Below are 20324 nucleotides of genomic sequence, written 5' to 3'. Positions count from 1 at the left end.
CAAACATAACCCTTTCATAACTTCATTTTCACAACCATTCAAAAAGTGATACCTTGTCTAATTCATTGTTAATTGCTTAAACTGGATCACATGCAATCATTTGGTATTACTTATGAATTTTAGAAGTCAAAAGATGAGTCAAAAGTCCAAAGGATCCACATCAATCACTTCATTATCTCCACAGAGCAATTGGTAGTGCGTCAGTAAAACAGAAACACAGAATAAAACACAAAGTAATTATTACCAAGTAATAATGAGTATATATACACAATGTAAAACAGTGATTAAAACAGCCATTAATGGACCTTGAGATAACTTATGAAAAATATAGTCACAATTATTATGTTGGTACAAAGTGTTCGATATCAAACAAATAATAAAACATTAAAATATTAATAAATGATCATATGTATAAAAGCAGAAAAACTACATAACACAACCATTGTTTTTATAATATTGAAGACATTGGGTAAATTATGAACAGGCTAAGGTATAAAATCCTTAATAAAATCACAAAGTGTTGCTGTGTTGTCATGGTAGTTTGGTTGAGATATATACTGTCAATGGCTGAGAGAAAGCAGAGAGTTTGAGCTTCCAGCTGTTCTATGAAAACAACAAAAAAAACCCATACAGGTGTTTCCTGGTATGTCACGTGATAACTCACCTTCCTGTTGTAAACGTTTATAATGTCTACATTTCCAGTCATAAAACGACTGCACCTCCAAACTACGGCTATTTTTAGTATTTTCCTCTAGTAATAGCCCCACGTGAGCGCCACTGTCGTTGGAGGTTTATATTTAGAACGCACGCCCCCCCAAGCCTCTTGCGTCAATGGAATCCCGTATCCCGTGCGTGCGTCACACGGAAGAACGTCTGTGTCGATTCGGACGCTGATTGGCCGGCAACCCGGAACGTTCCACCGCCCCGTTCACCATTTTTGGGCATTGACCCGCCTTTTTGTCGACGCAGCCAAAATAAAACAAGAGTGTATGGAGCCTCCTGCGTCGGTCTGACCCAGTGAGTGTGTGTGAATGGGTTTGAATGAGTGTGTGTGCTGACAGCAGCTGGCAGAGGTGACATTCATCAGTTTCATTCGTTTGGAATAAATGAAAAGCTGGATATTTACATGAACCAGGTGAGTCAAAGTGGACTGTTTGTTTGCATGTATTACTATTTATTTATTTATTTATTCAGGGGGGCACATTATATTAGATTGCTATGCTTGCCTTACTGCTTCATTATAACTACTGCAACTACCATAATAATTTAAGCCCATAGAACAAGACTGACTGGACTTCTGGGCTACAGCAGTTCAACATTATACTCTGATTCATTTAATGGTTTACTGGAAAATAATGTGTAAAGATGACATAAGTGCCCCAGCCTCCCTTCATGGGTAGCAGTCAGAACTACATACTCAGCTGCAAGTTTGTTAGGTGCACCTTGCTAAAACTAATGCATCCTAATACAACAGCCCTGCAACACATACCTACCCGAAGGTAGCAATGTTCAATGTTTTGTTGAAACTATTTTAAAAGGGTTTTGATCTGACTTCCCTCATTGATATAAATGGAGACGGCAAAATGTTATAAATTATTATAAACAAACATTGTAAATTATTATAAACAACAAAACAACACCATACCAGCAGAACAATCTACAGGCTAGCGGACATTAGTTGAAGCTCAATGTACCAAATAGACCTGACAGCTGAGTGTAAACAGCGCATCCTGTTTAATGATAAATAACATTTTGTCATATATTTTGTAATATTTTTTTGTTATTAGTTAGTAGTTAGTAGATATTTTCATGATAGTGATTGATTAAGTGACTCCTGTAGTAGTTCTACTAGTGCAACAGTACTTTCCTAAAGTTTCTATCAACTGTCTCGTCTATATTCTCAACCATGACTTTATCATGATTTTAGTTTAGTTTGTGTTTATGCATGGGTCTATTATTATTGCTATACACTACAAGAACATGTACAGAGTGGTAGGGTATATTTATAGGACATAAGATACATGTTGGACAGTTGAACATTGTGGTTTCCCCATATTTCGAGCGTAATTATAAGTTTAGCAGTTTAACAATTTGGTGTAACTTTAACAACTTTCAAAGAATGCTCAGGTGTTCTGGTGACGTGCGCTTCACTTTTGTATTGAAAAGCCCACAGGGTGAGGACATCCGCACTTGTGGATACATGCCCATTCCCCCAGCCAAGCAGGCACATTCACGCACACACGAACAGGCTTTGCCACCTTTCTCATTTCAGCTGGCATTCAGCCCACCCTGAAATACAATCTGCAACACTCCCTGGTTCAGTCGCTGCAAGAGGGTTGCCCTCAACTGAAAGAGGTTTTCAGAGCCTTAACAGCCAGTAACACAATATCTGACAATATTTGATTGCGTCACTGGACCACCATCCGCATTTTCTAAAGGGGAATGATTGGCCTGGAGCTATGTTGTTCAAGCTGTTGGCTACTGTTTGGATGGTTACAGAGGGAGGATTAATAAATGCTGACCTAAATGTTTTAAGCAATATCTAATTTACTTGGATGAACTTCATTGCATGCATTAACTTACCACATACTTATGTTTAAATAAACAGCCCTAATCAGCCCTAGTTATCCCTAGTGATTTAACATGCTTTTATTTTGAAAAAATAAGGATACACTGTATTTGAAAGGTTTACAATTCGAATATACATTACATTTACATACATAGATTTGCTTATATTTACTGACATATATTTAATTTAAACAAATGTCTTAAATGGACAAACATTGGGGTTTATTTTCATCCGTAGTAATTGTTGCTGTTTTCTGTCCTAGAGATGCCCTGTGTACAAACCCAGTATGCATCCCTGCCCCATGACACCTACTTCAGCTCTGAGTTCTTGAATCCTGACCTCAGTGCTAAACTGATGATGGACATCAGTGGCCAAAAGGACCAGCTGTCTACATCTTCGTTGCCCAGCATCAACACCTTGGTGGGAAATGGCTACATGGGGGAGTTTGATGCTTATTCCTGCAAGATTACCACCTCTCCCCCCGCCTCTACAGTTTCATTCAGCCATGCCGCGGTAGCTGAAAGTCCCTGCCCTCAGATGCAGAGCCAAGCCTTCAAGCTGGATGATCTCCAGGTGTATGGCTGTTACCCAGGGTCCTTTGCGCTCAGTTGCCTTGATGAAACACTGTCATCATGTGGCTCTGACTACTATGGAAGCCCAGTTTATGCCGCTGCTTCCCCTCCAACACCGGGCTTTCAAACCCAGTCGGCACCTGTCTGGGATTCCCCTTTCAGCCCCTTCCCCTCGGCCCCCCCGTCCTCTGTGGCTGACAAGGGCCCCATGGCCCAGCAGCTCTCCTTTTTCAGCTTCAGCCCCACACCAGAGCAGCACTCTCCCCTGGGGCAACATCAGGATGTCCAGCCAGGCCAGGATGACCCTTTCTTCCTGTCTCCTCAGCAGCATGTATCTCCACTTCATTGCCCCCCCATGTCTCTGGAGCAAGGACCCCTGGAAAACCCCAGGATAGGGGAGGGGGCCATGACATCTCCTAAAACCCACAACCCAGGATCCAGTGAGGGCCGCTGTGCAGTTTGTGGTGACAATGCATCCTGTCAGCACTATGGAGTCCGCACCTGTGAGGGCTGCAAAGGGTTCTTCAAGGTAATTTGAAAAGAAATTTGCAGGTTTATTCTACTGATAAATTGGTTGTGGTGACATATCGGCTGATAAAACCTTATCCTATATAGATAGCCATATCAATGTATATATCGGCTGGTAAGTATAGAGAAATTGCAGCAAAGATATGTTTGATGTAGTTTAGAAACCATTCAAAAGGGCACTGACAAGTTTATGTTTAACTGTACAATGTATCGTTGAGGACATATCTTGTAAAATTTAAGGGATCCTTATTAAAAGTGTTATATTATGTGTTTGTTTAAAAAAGTTTCAGCCTCAAAAATCCAAAAGAAGAGTATATTATTCTGATTAAATAAGACATTCATATTGAGCTTTTACCATTAATGCACCAAGGGTTATTGGCTGATACCAGTACTGATATGTATTTTTGTTAATAGAAATTCAGGTGTAAAACAAGTGAAGCTTTTTGAACATGCAAATCGAGTGGATTAAAAAAAAAGAAATCATAATTCTGTTGCTTATCTAACATAAGATAGTGTGCAGATTTATTGGCACATTTCTGTCATTTACATTGTTATACATGTGCAGCATTGTAAACCTATAGTAATGTAATTTTCTTTCCCTGTTTGACAGCGAACTGTACAGAAGAATGCAAAGTACGTCTGCCTTGCCAATAAAGACTGTCCAGTGGACAAGAGGAGGAGAAACCGCTGCCAGTTCTGCCGTTTCCAGAAATGTCTCGCAGTGGGAATGGTCAAAGAAGGTAATGCAATGTCAGACTCTCTTAAAGCTTTCAGTGACTAATGTATGATGACCAGAAACCGGGGTTTGTAATGACAGTCTTGTGAAACCAAAGCTAGGAATGACAGACATATGTAACCAGAGCCTTATAGTGCCAACTGCAGAAAAAGAGAAACTGAAACTGATACAGCAGTTGTGTTTTAAATTGCGGGGTGCAGCAATGGCCATGTGAGTCACAAATGTCTCTAAGTGTTCCTCTCTCCTCTTCTCTGTCTCCCTCTTTTAGTCGTACGCACAGACAGCCTCAAGGGTCGCCGGGGTCGTCTGCCCTCCAAACCCAAGACTCTGGCCGAGGCTTCATCCACGACCCCCAGTGTCAACGTCATCGCTTCTCTTGTGAGGGCTCATTTAGACTCAAACCCGACCATTGGAAAGCTGGACTACTCTAAGGTAACTCTCAAGACAGTGCAGCATATCCAGAGCTCCTTTGAACCGATCAGATCAGTTACAGTTACCTCAGTATAGGATGTAGAATGAAAGCATTGATAGTATTTGCAGTTATTTTCAGTAGCACTGACCCATCCCACCTCTTCCTCCTCAGTACCAGGAGACAGTGGACAACCTGAAAGAAAAGGAGGATGCCGGAGATATCCAGCAGTTTTATGACCTGCTGACCGGCTCTTTGGATGTAATAAGAAACTGGGCTGAAACCATCCCTGGATTCACAGATTTCTGCGCAGAGGACCAGGAGCTGCTCCTTGAATGTGCCTTTGTTGAGCTCTTCATTCTGCGACTTGCATACAGGTTGGCTTCTTTTATGGTTAAAACAAAATGACTCTTTAAATAATATACTGTATTAATGTGCACCTTTCGATATGCTGATTGTACTCTTGGTTTGAAACTGTGCAGGTCAAATCCAGAGAATAACAAGCTGATCTTCTGTAACGGTGTGGTCCTCCACCGACTGCAGTGCGTTCGAAGTTTTGGTGACTGGATTGACTCCATCATGGATTTCTCCCAGAGCCTGCATCGCATGAATTTAGACATCTCCTTGTTTGCCTGCCTGGCCACACTAGTAATCATCACTGGTGAGAACTTCTGTTTGCTTTTCGTCACAGTGAATTTCACTTCATTTGAATTTAATGGTTATATTCAGGACCGTGTTTCTCATGAGAATGTCTTTTGCATCTAGATCGCCATGGTCTCAAAGAGCCCAAGCGGGTTGAGGACTTTCAGAATCATCTCATCACTTGTTTAAGGGAACACGTGAGCGGGAACGGATCAGAACCGAGCCGGGCCCAACCCAACTATCTTTCTCGTCTTCTGGGCAAACTCCCCGAACTGAGGACTCTTTGCACACAGGGCCTACAGCGCATCTTCTACCTGAAACTGGAGGACCTGGTCCCTCCTCCACCAATAGTGGAGAAAATCTTTATGGATACTCTGCCGTTCTGAAAAAACATGAATACAATTGTGTTATTTGTAAAAAAAAAAAAAAACGATAGACACAAAACACCTAATGTTAGGTTTTATCTTTGGACTCACACTGACTTGTGTGCTGACAAATGACTGACATTGTTCAAGAGACCATTATTTTTCTAACTTCAAGTTTTAAAATTGAATATGGTACCTGTGTGAGATTTATTTCAGTTCAGCTGAAATGGTATTAACATTTAAGGACACAGTTTATATATATTTTTGCGTGCATTTCTAAAATGACTTTATTGCTGTGCTAGATGTGTGAATGTTGTCCTCGTATGCAGCTAGTAAGACGTGGATATTTGGGTAGATGCAATTCAATGTTACATATTCAGTTTTTCCTAAAAACAAAAGAAACACACTAATCTCTTAAAAAGCACATTTTTAAAGTTGCTTTTTGATCCCACTAAGAAGCTGAGGCAGTAGATTATTAAGCAGAAAGGCTGGCAGAATCCCACGTGGAGTCCTATTTTTAAAAAGGGAAATATTTTTTTGTATCACAAAAGATAGTTTTAGTCCTAATCGTGCTCCTGTGGAAGGTCTCGGACCAAAGTTTACTCTCATTTTGATACTACCAGATACAAACCTTATTGCCTTAAACTAAACAAAATGTTCTGCCATAACTCTTGTGCTACCATTTTGCAACACCTTGTGAAGGCTGATGCTGGCAGGGTTCCTCTTCAACCGCTTGTCCCTGTAACAACATGTTTCTTGGGTTTTTAAGAACAAAAATGGACTTGCTGAATGAAAATGCAAAGTGCCTTTTACAAAGCTGACACTAAGTGAATTTTCATTCCAAATATCACATGCATTGAGTCCCAATTAATACCAAAACTGAGCTAATCCCTTACAGAATTCATTTCGTACTCGTGGTTGTTGAATACGATTTCAGATCTGTGCCAGCTTTTGTTATGAAGTGCCTGAAGGATGCGAGTGTCAGTACAGTTTTACAAAGAGCATATATATACTTGACTGCACAATTCACATTGCTAAACAGGAAGCACATCAAGTGATGACAGGTGGTTCAGGATCTTCAAGAACTATATCCTGTTCACATGTTCCTGAAGCAGTGGAATTCATAACTACAGTAGAGCCGTCCCTCTTGAGATTAGAAGACTACAATTAGCTGCAGTACACTCTTTCTACAATTTGTTTTCCCCCAAAAACGCTTGAAAATCCACATGCATAAGCAGGCATTTCATGTTTGTTATCGATGTGTTGAACCTCGACTCTGTACGTAAACTCTTCCACTGTCTTCCACATTCTTCTGAACTGTGTCGTTTTTTTTTTTTATATATATGTTGGGTTTATTTTTTATTTTCATCTCAAAATGAACTTAAGAAATATCTTAAGGCATCACAGTGATATGTGATGAGAAGATGAGCAGCTAAGAGCACTTCAGACAGTGTTCAAACAGTATGAAATAGATATTTCTTTCTGTATGTGTGTTGTTTGGGACATGTGTGGACTTTGAAAATACTGCCAGGGTTTTCGTAAAATGGTGCGGGAGTATTAAAAGAGAATGTTTGATATTAAATCTTTTTGAAAACACACAACTGCCTGTCGTTGTTTAAATGTTAGGAAGTGGAGTGATAGTTCCTGTAGATCATGTGACATTTCTATACTTTCTCTACATATATCTTTAGTTTCCTTTAGTTTCCATTGAGGAAGATTCCAGTTTCTCTAAATGTTTGAGTTTCATTTCATAACTTGAATCCTGGTCTGAAATTCAAAGGGTGTATATTTTATATTTTGCCTTTGGAAGCAATGGCTTACAGAAATGGTAAAAGGTTATATAAAGGATAGGAATCCCACGAAAAGACCAAAATCAACAATATGTTAGTTGGTCTCTCAACACTTTCTGATTTCTCTATACTCCATTTGTTCCTAGTGAAGATGGAAATCTTTAAAAACAGGTCACTAATACATACTAAATATACTAAATAATTTCCTTAAACAGCTGGGAAGTGTAGTTTTTTGCAAATGTTAGTCAAACATGACACATTTGTTGGCCACTATTGACAACAGTGTACGCACAGTATGTTAGAAAGAAAGGGAAATGTCACCCAGTGCAACAGTGTGGCTTATTAATGTTGTAGGAACATTCAAGGTTTTCAGATTAATCTTAATGACTTTAGTGATCCCTGACTTTTCCTTTAGCGCCACCATGAGGTTGACATTTGTGGTTTTAACTGAAATGTCTCAACATCTGTCGGATGGATAACCATAATATTTGGTACAAAGATTCATGCCCCACCCTCAGGATGAATAGTAATAACTTTGGTAATCCCCTGACTTTTCAATTAGCACCATCACCAGTTAAAAAAAAGATTTATTACCTGTTTGTCCATTACTTATTTATGACGAAATACCTCAAAAAACTAAAGACATTCCCATCAGACACAGCTGCACTTTGTGGTTAGTGTTAGTTAGCAAATGTTAGCATGCTAACTCACTAAACTACGATGTTGAACATATACCTGCTAAACATCAGCATATTAACATTGTCACTGTGAACATGTTAGCATGCGGACATAGAATGAGCTATAACAGTCATATGGCTACGTGGTCAAAAACTCGTTATTTAGATCAACTGATTGTTCTTTTTGTGGGATTTATTGACCGGACCTATCCTTTAAGATGAGTCTAGAAAACGTTTCCCGGTTCAGTGCAAGCTTAGGTTTTATTTAACACAGTACTCACTGTGCTGCAATTTGTTACATATTAATGATGTGATGAAAAGTGACCAAAAGTAGTCCTTCATCTCCTTTTCACTGAGTCTGTGTTGTTTGTCACACATGGTGTTAATGTTGGCAACATCGCCGACCAAAGGGAAGACGACACCGTGCCACTCTCAACCACAGCAGACTGCAGCACCGACTGCATTCAGCCGCTCGACACTCGATCCTACTGTACACCACGTTCCGGTCATCTGGATTTTGGTGTTGGCAGACAGAGTGGAAAAAAAGGAACAAGGGGAGAAACGAGGAGGAGGCAATATGAAAGCTAGCATGCATTGAGGTGTTCATTATGTTACAAAATGGCAAGCGTGCTGCCTAAGTCAGATGTAATGGGAACAGCAGACGAGTACAGAAGAATTTAGATGAATGCAGCTGTTGTTTTGGTTCTAACTAAAAGCATTTCTTATCAGAACCAATGGTCACGTATCCATGACAGGTCAGACACCTTAGCCCACGTTACATTGCCCAAACCCAAACTCAAAATACGCTCCCCTGTCAATATATTTCATGTTTGATGTTTGACCTCGGGCTGCTTCTTGACACCACCTTTTTCCAAAAGTGGAAATGCACCATCTGGAGCATCCATTGGCCCCCTAACATTTGACCTGTGCCCTGACATGCAACACTCTTCATCCAGGAACAAACTGTACCCTTACACCCTGCACACACGATTCATGTTCTGACCAGTAATATGTGGCTCACTTGTCATCGTGATTTGTTGCACAAACATGCCGAGCTCCATTTTACACTTTGCTTCTCCAACTTCTCGTACTCTACTGGAGAACATGTAGCACAGTGAAATGTTTGCTGTGTAGTTATAGTACATTGAACTGTACAGGATTGTGCAGCATAAACAGTTTTCGTGACAATTGTATCTTTATATAATTAGCAATAAACATAAAGTTAGCTTAGACTGGTGGGAATATCATTCGTTTTTCAAAAATTTTTTTTTTTACCTGATGATGGAAAGATGAAGAGTCGAAGGATCATCAAGGTTATTACAATTCATCCTGAGAGGGATATCCAGACATTTCACTCAGAGCCAGAAATGTACACCTCATGGTGGTGCTGGAGAAAAAGTAAGGGGATTCCCAAAGTTAGCAGATTCATCTTCTGGAAACCACAAATGTTTGTACACAATTTGGTCCCAATCCATTATGTTGAAATATTTTACAGGATAAGTGAAAACTCTGAACTATTGATGGCGCGATGAGAAAAGTCAGGGGGGACTTCATATTCTGTGGACAACAAATTATACTGTATAATAATATAATACAAAGAGGGGATATTTCTCTGCAAAATGTTTACTTTTACCTTGGATATTTTCAGTATATTTTGCTGTTAATGCTTTCCAGTATATTTGCTGGATGTTAGAACTTTACTTGTTCTACACTCTTTACAAGTCCTGAATGAAACAGTGAAAAATGAATGAAGCACATTTGGGGAACCAAAACTATTACTTTAATTCTTTTTCCTCAGAATAATTTCAAAGTATTCAGCAATTAAGCCATGTCCAACATAGAAACATATTGGTCTGTCCCCAAGGTGTTCCTGTCTATGTGTGTGTGTGTGTGTGTGTGCATGTGTGTGAGCAGCTGATTGCTGGAGAGGATATTGTTCCAGCGGGAGGAAAGCTAATAGGTTTGTTTGTGAGGATGCTGCACCTGTCGTTTATTGATGGATTGAGCTGTAAATAACGTTGTGAAGCTGTTTAGTGCTCGGTGGGGGCTTCTGTGTTTCTTTCTCCTCTCTTATGTCTCTTCAGTACCTTTTCATGCACACACACCTACACACAGGTGCATAAGTCCTTCTGCCGATATTCATCTTATTTATTTTCCACAGCCTCTCAGCACAGTGCAGAATCCCTCACTGTGCATCAGAAAAAGACAAAAATTAAGGTGTCTAAGAGAAGTTGGCATGATCTTTTCATTGCAGTGAGGACCACAGAGTCTTCCATGTTCATCCAAACACAGACTCATTTGTACACGTACTGTGTATTTGTGCAAGTATGTGTGTGGGTGTGTTGTTGAGTGTGGAAAACCCTCTGTGAGTGTATTTATAGAAGGCCATTGTTGAGTCCATAGAAACCACTGTAATTGGATCTGGACTCTCTCACTAAGAGAGTCCGGTGATAAATGAGTTGGCAGACGTCATCGCTCATGCCATCCTTGTGATAACTGTATGCCGCAGATCACTGTCTTAAACTCTTAGTCCCCGCAGGATTAAATTCATAAGTGGACGGTGAGCCGGCTGAATTATCGTTTCTGAAATATATGAAAGGAAAGGATGGTGGAAACCTGTTTGCTCTGTGGACATTTAATGTCTTCGTTCTGTCCTTGGGTATTATTGAGAGGCCACTCAGACAGTGATGCACTGGAAGATGGAAAGATGGATGTTGCTCTAAAGCTAATGCTCCAAAGATTTTAATCATACTGTTTAGAAAATGTAATGAAAAATTGGAAAAAAAGACTTAAGATTACACCATTGAACTTTAAAGTTTCTCCTCTTGTTCTAAAATAGTTTCAATTGGGGTGCCCGGTTAGCTCAGTGGGTAGAGCTGGCGACCCATGTACCGTGGGTTAGACCATGGCCGAGTCCTCGCTGCAGTGTTCGAATCTGACCTGTGGCACTTTGCTGCATGTCATACCCTCCCACTCCCCCTTTCCTGTCTATCTTCAGCTGTCTCTACCATAAAGGCAATAAAAGCCCCGAAAAAATACCTAAAAAAAATAAATAAATAGTTTCAATTACCTGAAAAATCAAAAGAAACTGTTAATTTTGTTGTTTTGTAGACAATTTGTAAAGAAATAGTTTAAATCTATTTGATGCTGTTTGCAGACTCGAGTCTCAATTTCATTTCAAGGGAAATCCATTGAAAACAAACACATTGTTCCTGTTTATTACAATGACGAATGTCACTTCTGAAAACCTGTTTGATATAAAATGTTTAAAAAACGATGTTTGGAGCAAAACAGGAAAGAAAAAAAGACTTAACTGTTATATTTTTATATTATACTACAAACCATAAACTTTAAACTCTAGCTTTAAAAACTTGATTAATAACATCTCTCTGTCTGTGTGTTTGAGTGTAATATATATGTGTGTGTGTGTGTGTGTGTGTGTGTGTGTGTGTGTGTGTGTGTGTGTGTCAGCGTGTGCCTCACTATGTTGGAAACTTCTCTCTGCTCAGCCGGAGAATTTGAGAATGTTACAATTATAAAACAAGATTGACAGGATGGATAGTGTTGCACTGGCAGATGACAGTTCCTGGGTGCGTGCCCGGGAGTTATTCACAGCAAAGCCCTGCAACACACACACACACACACACACACACACACACACACACACACACACACACACACACACACACACACACACACACACACACACACATACGCTTCAGAGAGCCCCAACACATAGATCAAGTGCATAGGGAATGGTGGTAGAGGAGGGGGGACTGGTGGAAAGGGTGTGGTGTGTGTGTGTGTGTGTGTGTGTGTGTGTGTGTGTGTGTGTGTGTGTGTGTGTGTGTGTGTGTGTGGAGGGAGGGGTTCAAGGTCAGAGAAAACACATGGTGCAAACCAGCAAACACAGTAGTACAGAGATGTGTGGTACGGTGTAAGGTACAACGCAGATATAAATAACTGCATCAATTAACAATTCACTGTCTGATTATTAAAGATGCAGATGAAGCCTCTTTCACTTTAATGGGTATTTCAAATCAATAAACGTACAACCATGAGAAGAAGTAATGTTTCTTGAACAGCTTTGGTCACATTAAGAGCTGTGTTAGTGATCACACATGTCCTTGGAAACATGAGGAGCTGTTAAAAATAGGAATTAACGTACAGGCTTTCACACAGTGTAAAGATGGAGTGTGAGTGTTATCTTTACCTTTGTTGAATGTTATGTACAATACTGTACATACTCATTAGGCCTGAAAATATCTATTAGTGTGTTTTCTTTGACATTGTCACAGAGTCATTTGACTCTTTTTTTATATTGCCTTGACTGGCAGCTTAAAGCACCAGACAAGAATGAATGATTGAATAAATGAATGAATAAATAAATGTACAGTTATGAAAACACTGCGTGTGACTGACATGTACTCTAAATATGAAGCTACAGCCTGCAGCTACTTAGCTTAGCATAAAGACTGGAAACAGGGGGAAACAGCTAACTTGGCTCTTGCCAATCCACAGCAACTCTATATTTTACTATTTTATATTTTGCTTGTTAAATGTGTACACAAATAGCAAACTGTTCCTTTAATTTGCCAATTAGGTCACTTAAATCAACTTTAGTTGACACATTACAAGACTGGATAACACTTTATTATCCAACCCATCAATCAACCAATCTGACCCGGTGGCTCACATATGTAGATCATATAGAAGCATCAGTATTAAATTCAGCCTGTTTCATGACCAGTTAAAAACTCTACAAACTCTAAAACTATGGGGAACAAGGGATAAATAAATGTTACTGTATTTTACAGTACTACTACTACTGTAACTTTTCTTACATCGTGAGTACCAGTAAGAACTTTAAATATCCCCTCGAGACGTGTATTAAGACACACTTGTATAAGTTTCATACTGGATCAGGTTTACTTCCAAACTATTTAATTTCACATATCTCGGCTCGTAGGCCCCGCCCCTTAAAATCAGATTTTCAATGAACACAGATAAACTTTCCACGTTCAGCAGATGAATATGAAAACAAACTCTGGACATACATCATTCTGCACAGTGCAGCTCAAACATCACACTGTGGAGTGGAGAGGGTCTTTATGGGTACTTTTATTCACACAGTAATACCACTAACATAAAGTGTCACCAGATATTGCAAATGTCTGCAACTGAAGTCAATGCAGATAATATGTTCAACAACACAACAAGATGATAATAAGAGAGGGAAATACTACATATTAACAGCTGTTGTTTCAGCCAAAAATAAAGCAACGACACAAATCCTCTGTGAGTAGAAGCATCTTGACAAAGACGTGACTCTCTCAGAGAGAGATGAAGGCTGTCCATCCCTCACACAAGAGTTACATAACTAGTCTGAAGTAGAGGGAACTGGCACCCGTCTAAGATCACAAGGTGCTGGCTGTGAACTCAGCTGTCAGGGGTTGACATTGAGGGCAAAAACTGCTGCTCCTCCTAAGTGGATGGATGGCACCCACAGGACTCTGCTGCCTTAATGTTGGTCTATTTTTAAACCAATATCAGTCACAGTCAACACATGACTGAACACCCAAAATGCCATGCACACATGCACACATGCACGCACACACACTGAATGCTCCCAGAGACCCAACATGACTAAACATTTTCATGGACAACTCTCTTCACAGTGGCTCCAGATCAACACACCTGTCCCCTCGCTGGTTTAATAGTGTAACAACTGGGATCAAATGCTGATGACTTTACAGATTTTACTAGTTGGACCAGTTTGTCCCTGTGGGTGGTCGGTTCACCACTTTGGTCCAAACTGAAACAACCGTTGGACAGATTCTGGCATGAAAACTGGCACAAACATTCATGGTCCCCTCAAGATCAATTACAATAACTTTGGTGATCCTTTAACTTTTGAGGTCAACCACCATGAGGCCAATATTGTCCAATACTCTGGTTCATAACCAAACACAAGCACAACCTATGACTTATTTAGTGTTAATTAACAAATGTTTGCATGCTAACATATTAAACTAATATGCTGAAAAAAGTAAACAGTCTGCTAAACATCAGCATGTTAACATTTAGCTTAAGGTAGCCTTACAGAACCACTACCATGGCCGTAGAGTCTCAGGGTTGTAACTGAGACATTTATAGAAAATTTAAGCAGCATTTTAATGTTGTAATTGAACATGGTGGGGCTGTACTACTACTATTGTAACTACTTTATGTATTGTTGGGTAGCTTGGTGGTTAAAATGTTATTCTCCATAGTTTTTATACAACAGATCATGTGTGGATGGATGTATGGGGTCGCTGGTATTGAACCATTGAAGAATTATCACTCAGCAGTTCCTCTCATCTCTATGGACCGTTTTAACATCTTTCAGCTCATTGTTTTGTATCTTAAATGAATGGCGCGAAGCCTGCGCGCTAGTTCAGGCAGTCAACTCAAGCTGCATTGCTATACACACACACGACATGCCTCACTCCATAATCAATAACCAAGCACACCCTTCCAATCTGGCGTCCTATGAAATGATGATACGTCAATGTCACATGAAGTCCTCAGAATTCAAGATCTGTATGCCAGCTGGAGATACGTAATGTGTGAAACCTCCGGATTATTGCATAACTGTGTGCTTATATTGTGGCTGTGCAGTCAACCAGGCTTTGAGTAGTCCTCTACTGTGTTACAGACCAACTCCTGTATGTTGCCTAACAAGATGAACCAGAACAGGAAAGTTAGTCAATAATGCTTTTATCTTGCGTCCATGGTAAAATATTAAAAGGTGCCCCAAAGATCAAATAAAACAGATCAGACAGGTGTATAAAATCACTTATGATAATCATTAATGATGAAGTCATAATAGCTGTGATTTCTTGCCTGGTTTCTTTGTTACATAATGACTTTGTGTAAAATGCCTTAACGAAGTTCTCTCTTTAATTTAAAATATTATTTTAGACCATTTTACTGCTCATTGCAGTGGCCACTGGTTAAAGTCACAAGACCTCAATAAAATCCAGGCTGTACCAAACACTATGGACACTGAGGTCTTGTCCTTTGTTAGTTTATGTTCTACAATTTAGACCTACACATATATTTTATTGGCAGATTACAGTATTATTAGACTAAACATATAAAATTAAGTACAATTTGTTCAAACAAATAGACGAACAAGCCTCCCTGAACAACTTTTAGGATTCTGGGCCTCCACAAAAGGATGCGCCTTTTATTTTGAAGGCAGCCTTGTTTAACAGGAAGTTTTATTTTGGCAGGTGTACCTGCGTTTGACGCAGGTGAGTATTGGTCGGAGCAGTGACGTCATATTGAAAGTCAGTCAGATGTGATTCTGCCGGGAACGAATCGATCATTGTAAGTGTGAGTAAACTTTATTTTTCTGTGTGATTCACAGTGAGAAACTGTCCTCGTGTGGATGAAGTCTCAGAGAGGAAAAAACTAAATGAATTTCGCTTTTTCTGTTCCGCATTTTTTCAGCGAAACTGTGGAAAGAAGTTCAAGCCTGACTCTTAATTTCCACATTACACAGCAAATTACACAACTGTGATTAATGTGGGGTCAGATAGACGAGAGAAAGTTTGGAAGTAAAAGGATTGTTACGATCAATAACACTGGATCAATATGGTGACCTGGAATATAACAGGCTGTTCTAGTGTATGTGACTTTTAGCCTATTTATATGACAACTGTAACCAGTTTCTAGTTTCACTGTAGATTGTATTTACAGATCCTATAATGAGCTAATGATATAAGGCATTGGTATCTTTAAACTCTGCTTCACGCTAACAAACTACAATAAAATGCTGCTTAAGCATCAGTAATAATCAATTAAATAATAGGCCTATAAAATATAATAATGCGGTCTCTCCCCTTCACAATGAGTACTTGCCCCCTAATACATATTTTACTTAAATGTTGAATGTAGGACTTTTACATTATGTTTACATTAAATACTTAAAGTGAAAGATCTCAGTACTTTCACTATTGATGAGGTATTATGCATTTAATATACAATTATATGTTTTATAACATCTGTTTTATACCTTTAAAATAAAGGTAGCAGGGTTGATGTGTTACTGAACCACAGACTAATACACAGGTTATATGGAGAGCTGTTGCTGTTGTTGAATATCGCTGATACAGTTCATGCCGACAGAAAACAGGAAACACCTTCTTCAAAATCACTGACAGTCAAATGATTTTAAAATCTTTACAATCAGCAGAGTAGAAGGCGTTTACATTAAAAATAGAGCCTGACTCTTTTTCTCCTTTGGCTCTATGCTGAGAAACACTCTGCAGACTTTCATATAACAGTGTAGCTGAGTGATGGGAAGGTTCCTTTTTGTACTGAAGGTTTCACTTCCCTGTTTTTTAAAAAGGTACTTCCTTTAGTTTAACGTTTTCCAACTCAACTACATGTGTTGTTACATGAGTAGAACATAATTTCCATTAGGCGGAAACAGACTCGCCATACAGTCAGTGTGATTGGTAAGACCTCGTCTGAAGAATGGATTTCACCGTCACAAATGTGTCGTTGTGGTTCTCAGTAAATGGGATTTGAGTCTGATTCCTTCACAATAACAGGAAGCTTGTTCGAGACGGAGGCGGCTCGACAGGAGAAAAACCCTGCACCGGCTGTAAGAAATGACGAGGAGTCCTGAATTATTGGAGCAGAGACACATGAGCTTATAAAGGGTAAGCACATCAGTACTGGTGCAGACACTGTAGCCTGCTGTATTCTTGTTACCTACATGTCTACATGTCTACATATTACTGCACATATTCTCTATTATAAGTAAAGTTATTATGATGTTTTGGCATTTAGGGACAATCCTGACACTGAGGATATCTGTATGTATGCATTTTGTGATTTTGTGGGCTCTACAATAAAAGAACATGCACATGGTGGATAGTTTATAAGCTGATTCTTGTACTGACCCAGTATGTTTGAAATGAACTACTTATATAAGTGTACTGTACAGCTCAGTGTAATTTCTTCGTTTACTAGCTACAGATCTGTGAGCTAGTGAGATGGAGGAAGCGTACAGTGAACTGTACCAGCAGTTTCTCCAGCTGAGGTCACTTTGCCTGAGACAGGCAGCTCTGTTACATCAACTCACAACAGCTCTGCAAAAACAACAAGGTGCACATAAAACCTTTTGTAACTCCGATACTCATAAACGTGTCCGTCACGATTCACTTGACACATCTTCAACTCTCTGTCTGCAGGCAATGCGGCTCCTAATGGAGAGTTGAGTGAGATGATGTCCATCCCTGTCCAGTTTACACAAGAAATCCCTACATATCTCCATGAAAAGCCTCAACCACTAACAGCCACTGCACATGCCCCCGCAGCACAGCGTGGAGTCGATCGCCCCACTAGAAGACTAGAGACTTTCTCTGATCTCCTTGCTGACGATATGTCCAAGCTCTGTGTGGATGTGCCTCGTCAGAGAAATGAAGATGGGGAATTGGAGCAAAAGGTTGCACCCCTGTTAAGCATGGACTCCTCAAAGTGGCGAGGAGCCTCTTCCAGTGTCTCAAAAAATGTGGGAGCAGATCATCTTAATGGAGACAGGGTGATGCACACAGTGAGGGTAGGTGTCTTTACTGGACATAAATCACACATGTGGGCATCTGTCCTTTTGATTTTACCATATTCTCTCTCAAAATCTTTTGTCCTCTCTGCTTGTGTCAGATGACTGCGACGGACCATCCCTCCATGGTCTGTGACTTCTTGTGTCAGTCTGACCGGATGCTGATGTCAGACGTGGCGCTGCAGTCTCACATTTGTGAGTTTTGCCAGGCGGTCTTCCCCGGAGACACGACCACCAGAGGAGAGTTCCTACGTCACCTTTACACCCACGTCACCTAGACTAAAGTGAACCATCTTTTTATCCCGACATATGAGTTAAGTGTTCATATGATGTGCTGTGATGGATAACTCAGTTACCCTGATGTCTGGGAACAGCATTGAAGTTGACATGTTGTTCATATGCTGTTTGTCTTTGGATAAACTGTGCAGATCTGGAGGCTGGCAGCATTTTCTGTCTCTGAGATGTAAAATGAAAAGCGGAAATAGACTTCCTATGCTTCAACTGTGTGAGAAAACATTAAGATACTGTGTTTTTAAAGGCTCTGTTCGCATACCTCTACAGTACTAGTATGTAGCCCTGGTTTTATTTGAGATTTATGTCCTAATATAATGGCAATCAGTTTTTATTGGGACTATTTCTTCGATAGACTATTTTTTGTTTAATTTGTGTGTTTAATTCATTTATGACATGTGTTTCACAGAGAGAAAGCCTAGCATTAAGTACTCACTGCTCTCTCTGTAGATTCAGCTTGCAACCATTACATATGTCCTGAAATATATTTATAATTCATCCTACTTCTTCTACTTCGGTGACTATGGTGCCCAGACAACAGAGACGCTGCTCTACAGTCTGAGATAAACAGAGATTACATGTGTTTGAAGGACACCCACATCCTGATGCTTGCATGGAACAATGTATAGAAGTAGCCTATCCTCAGGAGAATAAAACATTGAAATGAAGTGTGATGTTCAAGCAAAATTGGCCTTCTATTCTCTCTTCTGAGTTTTATTGTTGTTTCTGGGCCAGAAGGACAGGAAAGTAATTTTGTTCTGTTATTGGACTCATTGTGTGCTGTTTATTAGTTATTAGCAAATGTAGTGTCATCTTTGTTACATCGTCATGAAAGGGTTGAAATGCGTTCATTAGTACTGTCCAGTAAATAGTGCACCTTTATGTAACGGTGTCTTTGTTTGCTTTGGTTTTAGATGCAAATCTTAATGTCCGTATGTTATATAGAAAATCTTCACTAGCGACTGAATATATATATATATATATATATATATATATATATATATATATATAAAATATTCTTATTATGGCAGTGTGGCTCTTGGCTGATCTTTGCATTTCACTGTTCACTTATCAAGTCTGTTTTAATTATGACCCCATTTAAATAATCAGTTACAAGTTGGATTAAAAAAACATAATAATTATTATTATTATTATTTAAAACCTTTTCTTACAACACCTTTGCACTTTGCACACTCTTTATCCTTATGAACACTGCCCACATTTGCATGTAGTGCTCATGTCATGCTCATCAAAGATTTGAATGCAGATAATTAGACCTCCTAATTTAATTAATGGTTATCCTGCTGGTTTTTGTTTAAAATGTTTGCAGTCAAGCATTAAACTGATCAGCTGTCTGCTGCTGAGCTCTGTGTTACAGAGGAAGAACATTGGCTAAGAATAGACTCAAAGATTTAACTCCCTAATTTGTGGTGCTGACAGCTGATTGATGATGGCTCCCTTCATCTGTTGCCACACTGAATGTCGCTCACATAATCACAGTAAAGAAAACCAACTTGGATATAATTGCTCTGGCATGATCAAGAAGGTAATAGCATCTTTTTGATAATGGTATAAGCACAGCAGTGTTTTGAGCTAAATGCTAATGTCAGCATGCTAACATGCTCACAGTTCTTATGTTAGCATGATGGTTAGCAGGTATAATATTTTGCATCTTTGTGTTAGCATGTTAGCATGGAGATCAATGTTGTTACATGTTTATCAAATGTCATCCACCCTGTAGTTAATGAGACCCAAAAATGTCAACCTCATGGTGGCGCTAGAGGACAGTGCAGAGGACCACCAAAGTCAGCAGGATACAACCTCTGGGAACCACAAATGTTGTGTAGTAATTGTTGAGATATTTCAGTCTGGACGAAAGTGGTAGACTGACTGAGTGATCAACAGACAGACTGACATTGTCATCCCTCATAATAGCTATGCATAATTTTAATGTAACCTTTATGATTTTGTGTTACACAACTTAATCGGTTGAGGCTTAGAAATTCTACAAATGAATTCCTTGAGGTTCTCTGTGGTCTGGATCTGTTTGTCCTGATCTTCTCTGGTGTCTGTCTGAAAATCAAGCGAGAGAGGTGTGTGTGTGTGTGTGTGTGTGTGTGTGTGTGTGT

The 20324-nt window shown here is 39.6% G+C and overlaps 2 protein-coding genes across 10 annotated transcripts; both read left to right on the top strand.

The window, feature by feature from the left end:
• The first annotated feature begins 1008 nt into the window (after nucleotides 1-1008).
• LOC127372446 (probable nuclear hormone receptor HR38) lies at nucleotides 1009-7422 on the top strand. The gene is made up of 7 exons (XM_051416149.1): nucleotides 1009-1135; nucleotides 2834-3670; nucleotides 4280-4409; nucleotides 4674-4837; nucleotides 4989-5191; nucleotides 5297-5475; nucleotides 5580-7422. The coding sequence occupies exons 1-7, from the start codon at nucleotides 1127-1129 to the stop codon at nucleotides 5840-5842; spliced, it is 1785 nt and encodes a 594-aa protein (XP_051272109.1). The 5' UTR covers nucleotides 1009-1126; the 3' UTR covers nucleotides 5843-7422.
• Nucleotides 7423-15565: 8143 nt separating this feature from the next.
• Nucleotides 15566-19077, top strand: zgc:113184 (uncharacterized protein LOC553745 homolog). Of its 9 annotated transcripts, XM_051416203.1 has the most exons (6): nucleotides 15566-15668; nucleotides 16892-17002; nucleotides 17133-17158; nucleotides 17316-17450; nucleotides 17537-17904; nucleotides 18006-19077. In XM_051416203.1, the coding sequence occupies exons 4-6, from the start codon at nucleotides 17339-17341 to the stop codon at nucleotides 18180-18182; spliced, it is 657 nt and encodes a 218-aa protein (XP_051272163.1). In that variant the 5' UTR covers nucleotides 15566-15668; nucleotides 16892-17002; nucleotides 17133-17158; nucleotides 17316-17338; the 3' UTR covers nucleotides 18183-19077. The 9 variants fall into 9 exon arrangements, with proteins under 9 accessions (XP_051272163.1, XP_051272166.1, XP_051272161.1 ...); XM_051416206.1 differs by lacking the exon at nucleotides 17133-17158 and having other exon boundaries at nucleotides 15566-15662; nucleotides 17322-17450; XM_051416201.1 differs by lacking the exon at nucleotides 17133-17158 and having other exon boundaries at nucleotides 15566-15662.
• The last annotated feature ends 1247 nt before the right edge of the window (nucleotides 19078-20324 follow it).

The sequence above is a fragment of the Dicentrarchus labrax genome, unplaced genomic scaffold (assembly GCF_905237075.1).
Source record: "Dicentrarchus labrax unplaced genomic scaffold, dlabrax2021, whole genome shotgun sequence".
In the NCBI taxonomy this organism is placed as follows: Eukaryota; Metazoa; Chordata; class Actinopteri; family Moronidae; genus Dicentrarchus; species Dicentrarchus labrax.
Note: the sequence above shows the minus strand (reverse complement) of the source record. Positions and strands in the feature narration are given on the sequence as shown.

What these genes read in the sequence shown, in the direction of transcription:
- zgc:113184 (XM_051416206.1), top strand. Translation starts at nt 17,339, where the DNA reads ATGGAGGAAGCGTACAGTGAACTGTACCAGCAGTTTCTCCAGCTGAGG. An exon ending in AGCTCTGCAAAAACAACAAG is followed by an intron (nt 17,451 to 17,536) that starts GTGCACATAAAA and finishes CTCTGTCTGCAG; the next exon opens with GCAATGCGGCTCCTAATGGA. An exon ending in GGGTGATGCACACAGTGAGG is followed by an intron (nt 17,905 to 18,005) that starts GTAGGTGTCTTT and finishes TGCTTGTGTCAG; the next exon opens with ATGACTGCGACGGACCATCC.
- LOC127372446 (XM_051416149.1), top strand. An exon ending in AGTGGGAATGGTCAAAGAAG is followed by an intron (nt 4,410 to 4,673) that starts GTAATGCAATGT and finishes TCCCTCTTTTAG; the next exon opens with TCGTACGCACAGACAGCCTC. An exon ending in GAAAGCTGGACTACTCTAAG is followed by an intron (nt 4,838 to 4,988) that starts GTAACTCTCAAG and finishes CTTCCTCCTCAG; the next exon opens with TACCAGGAGACAGTGGACAA.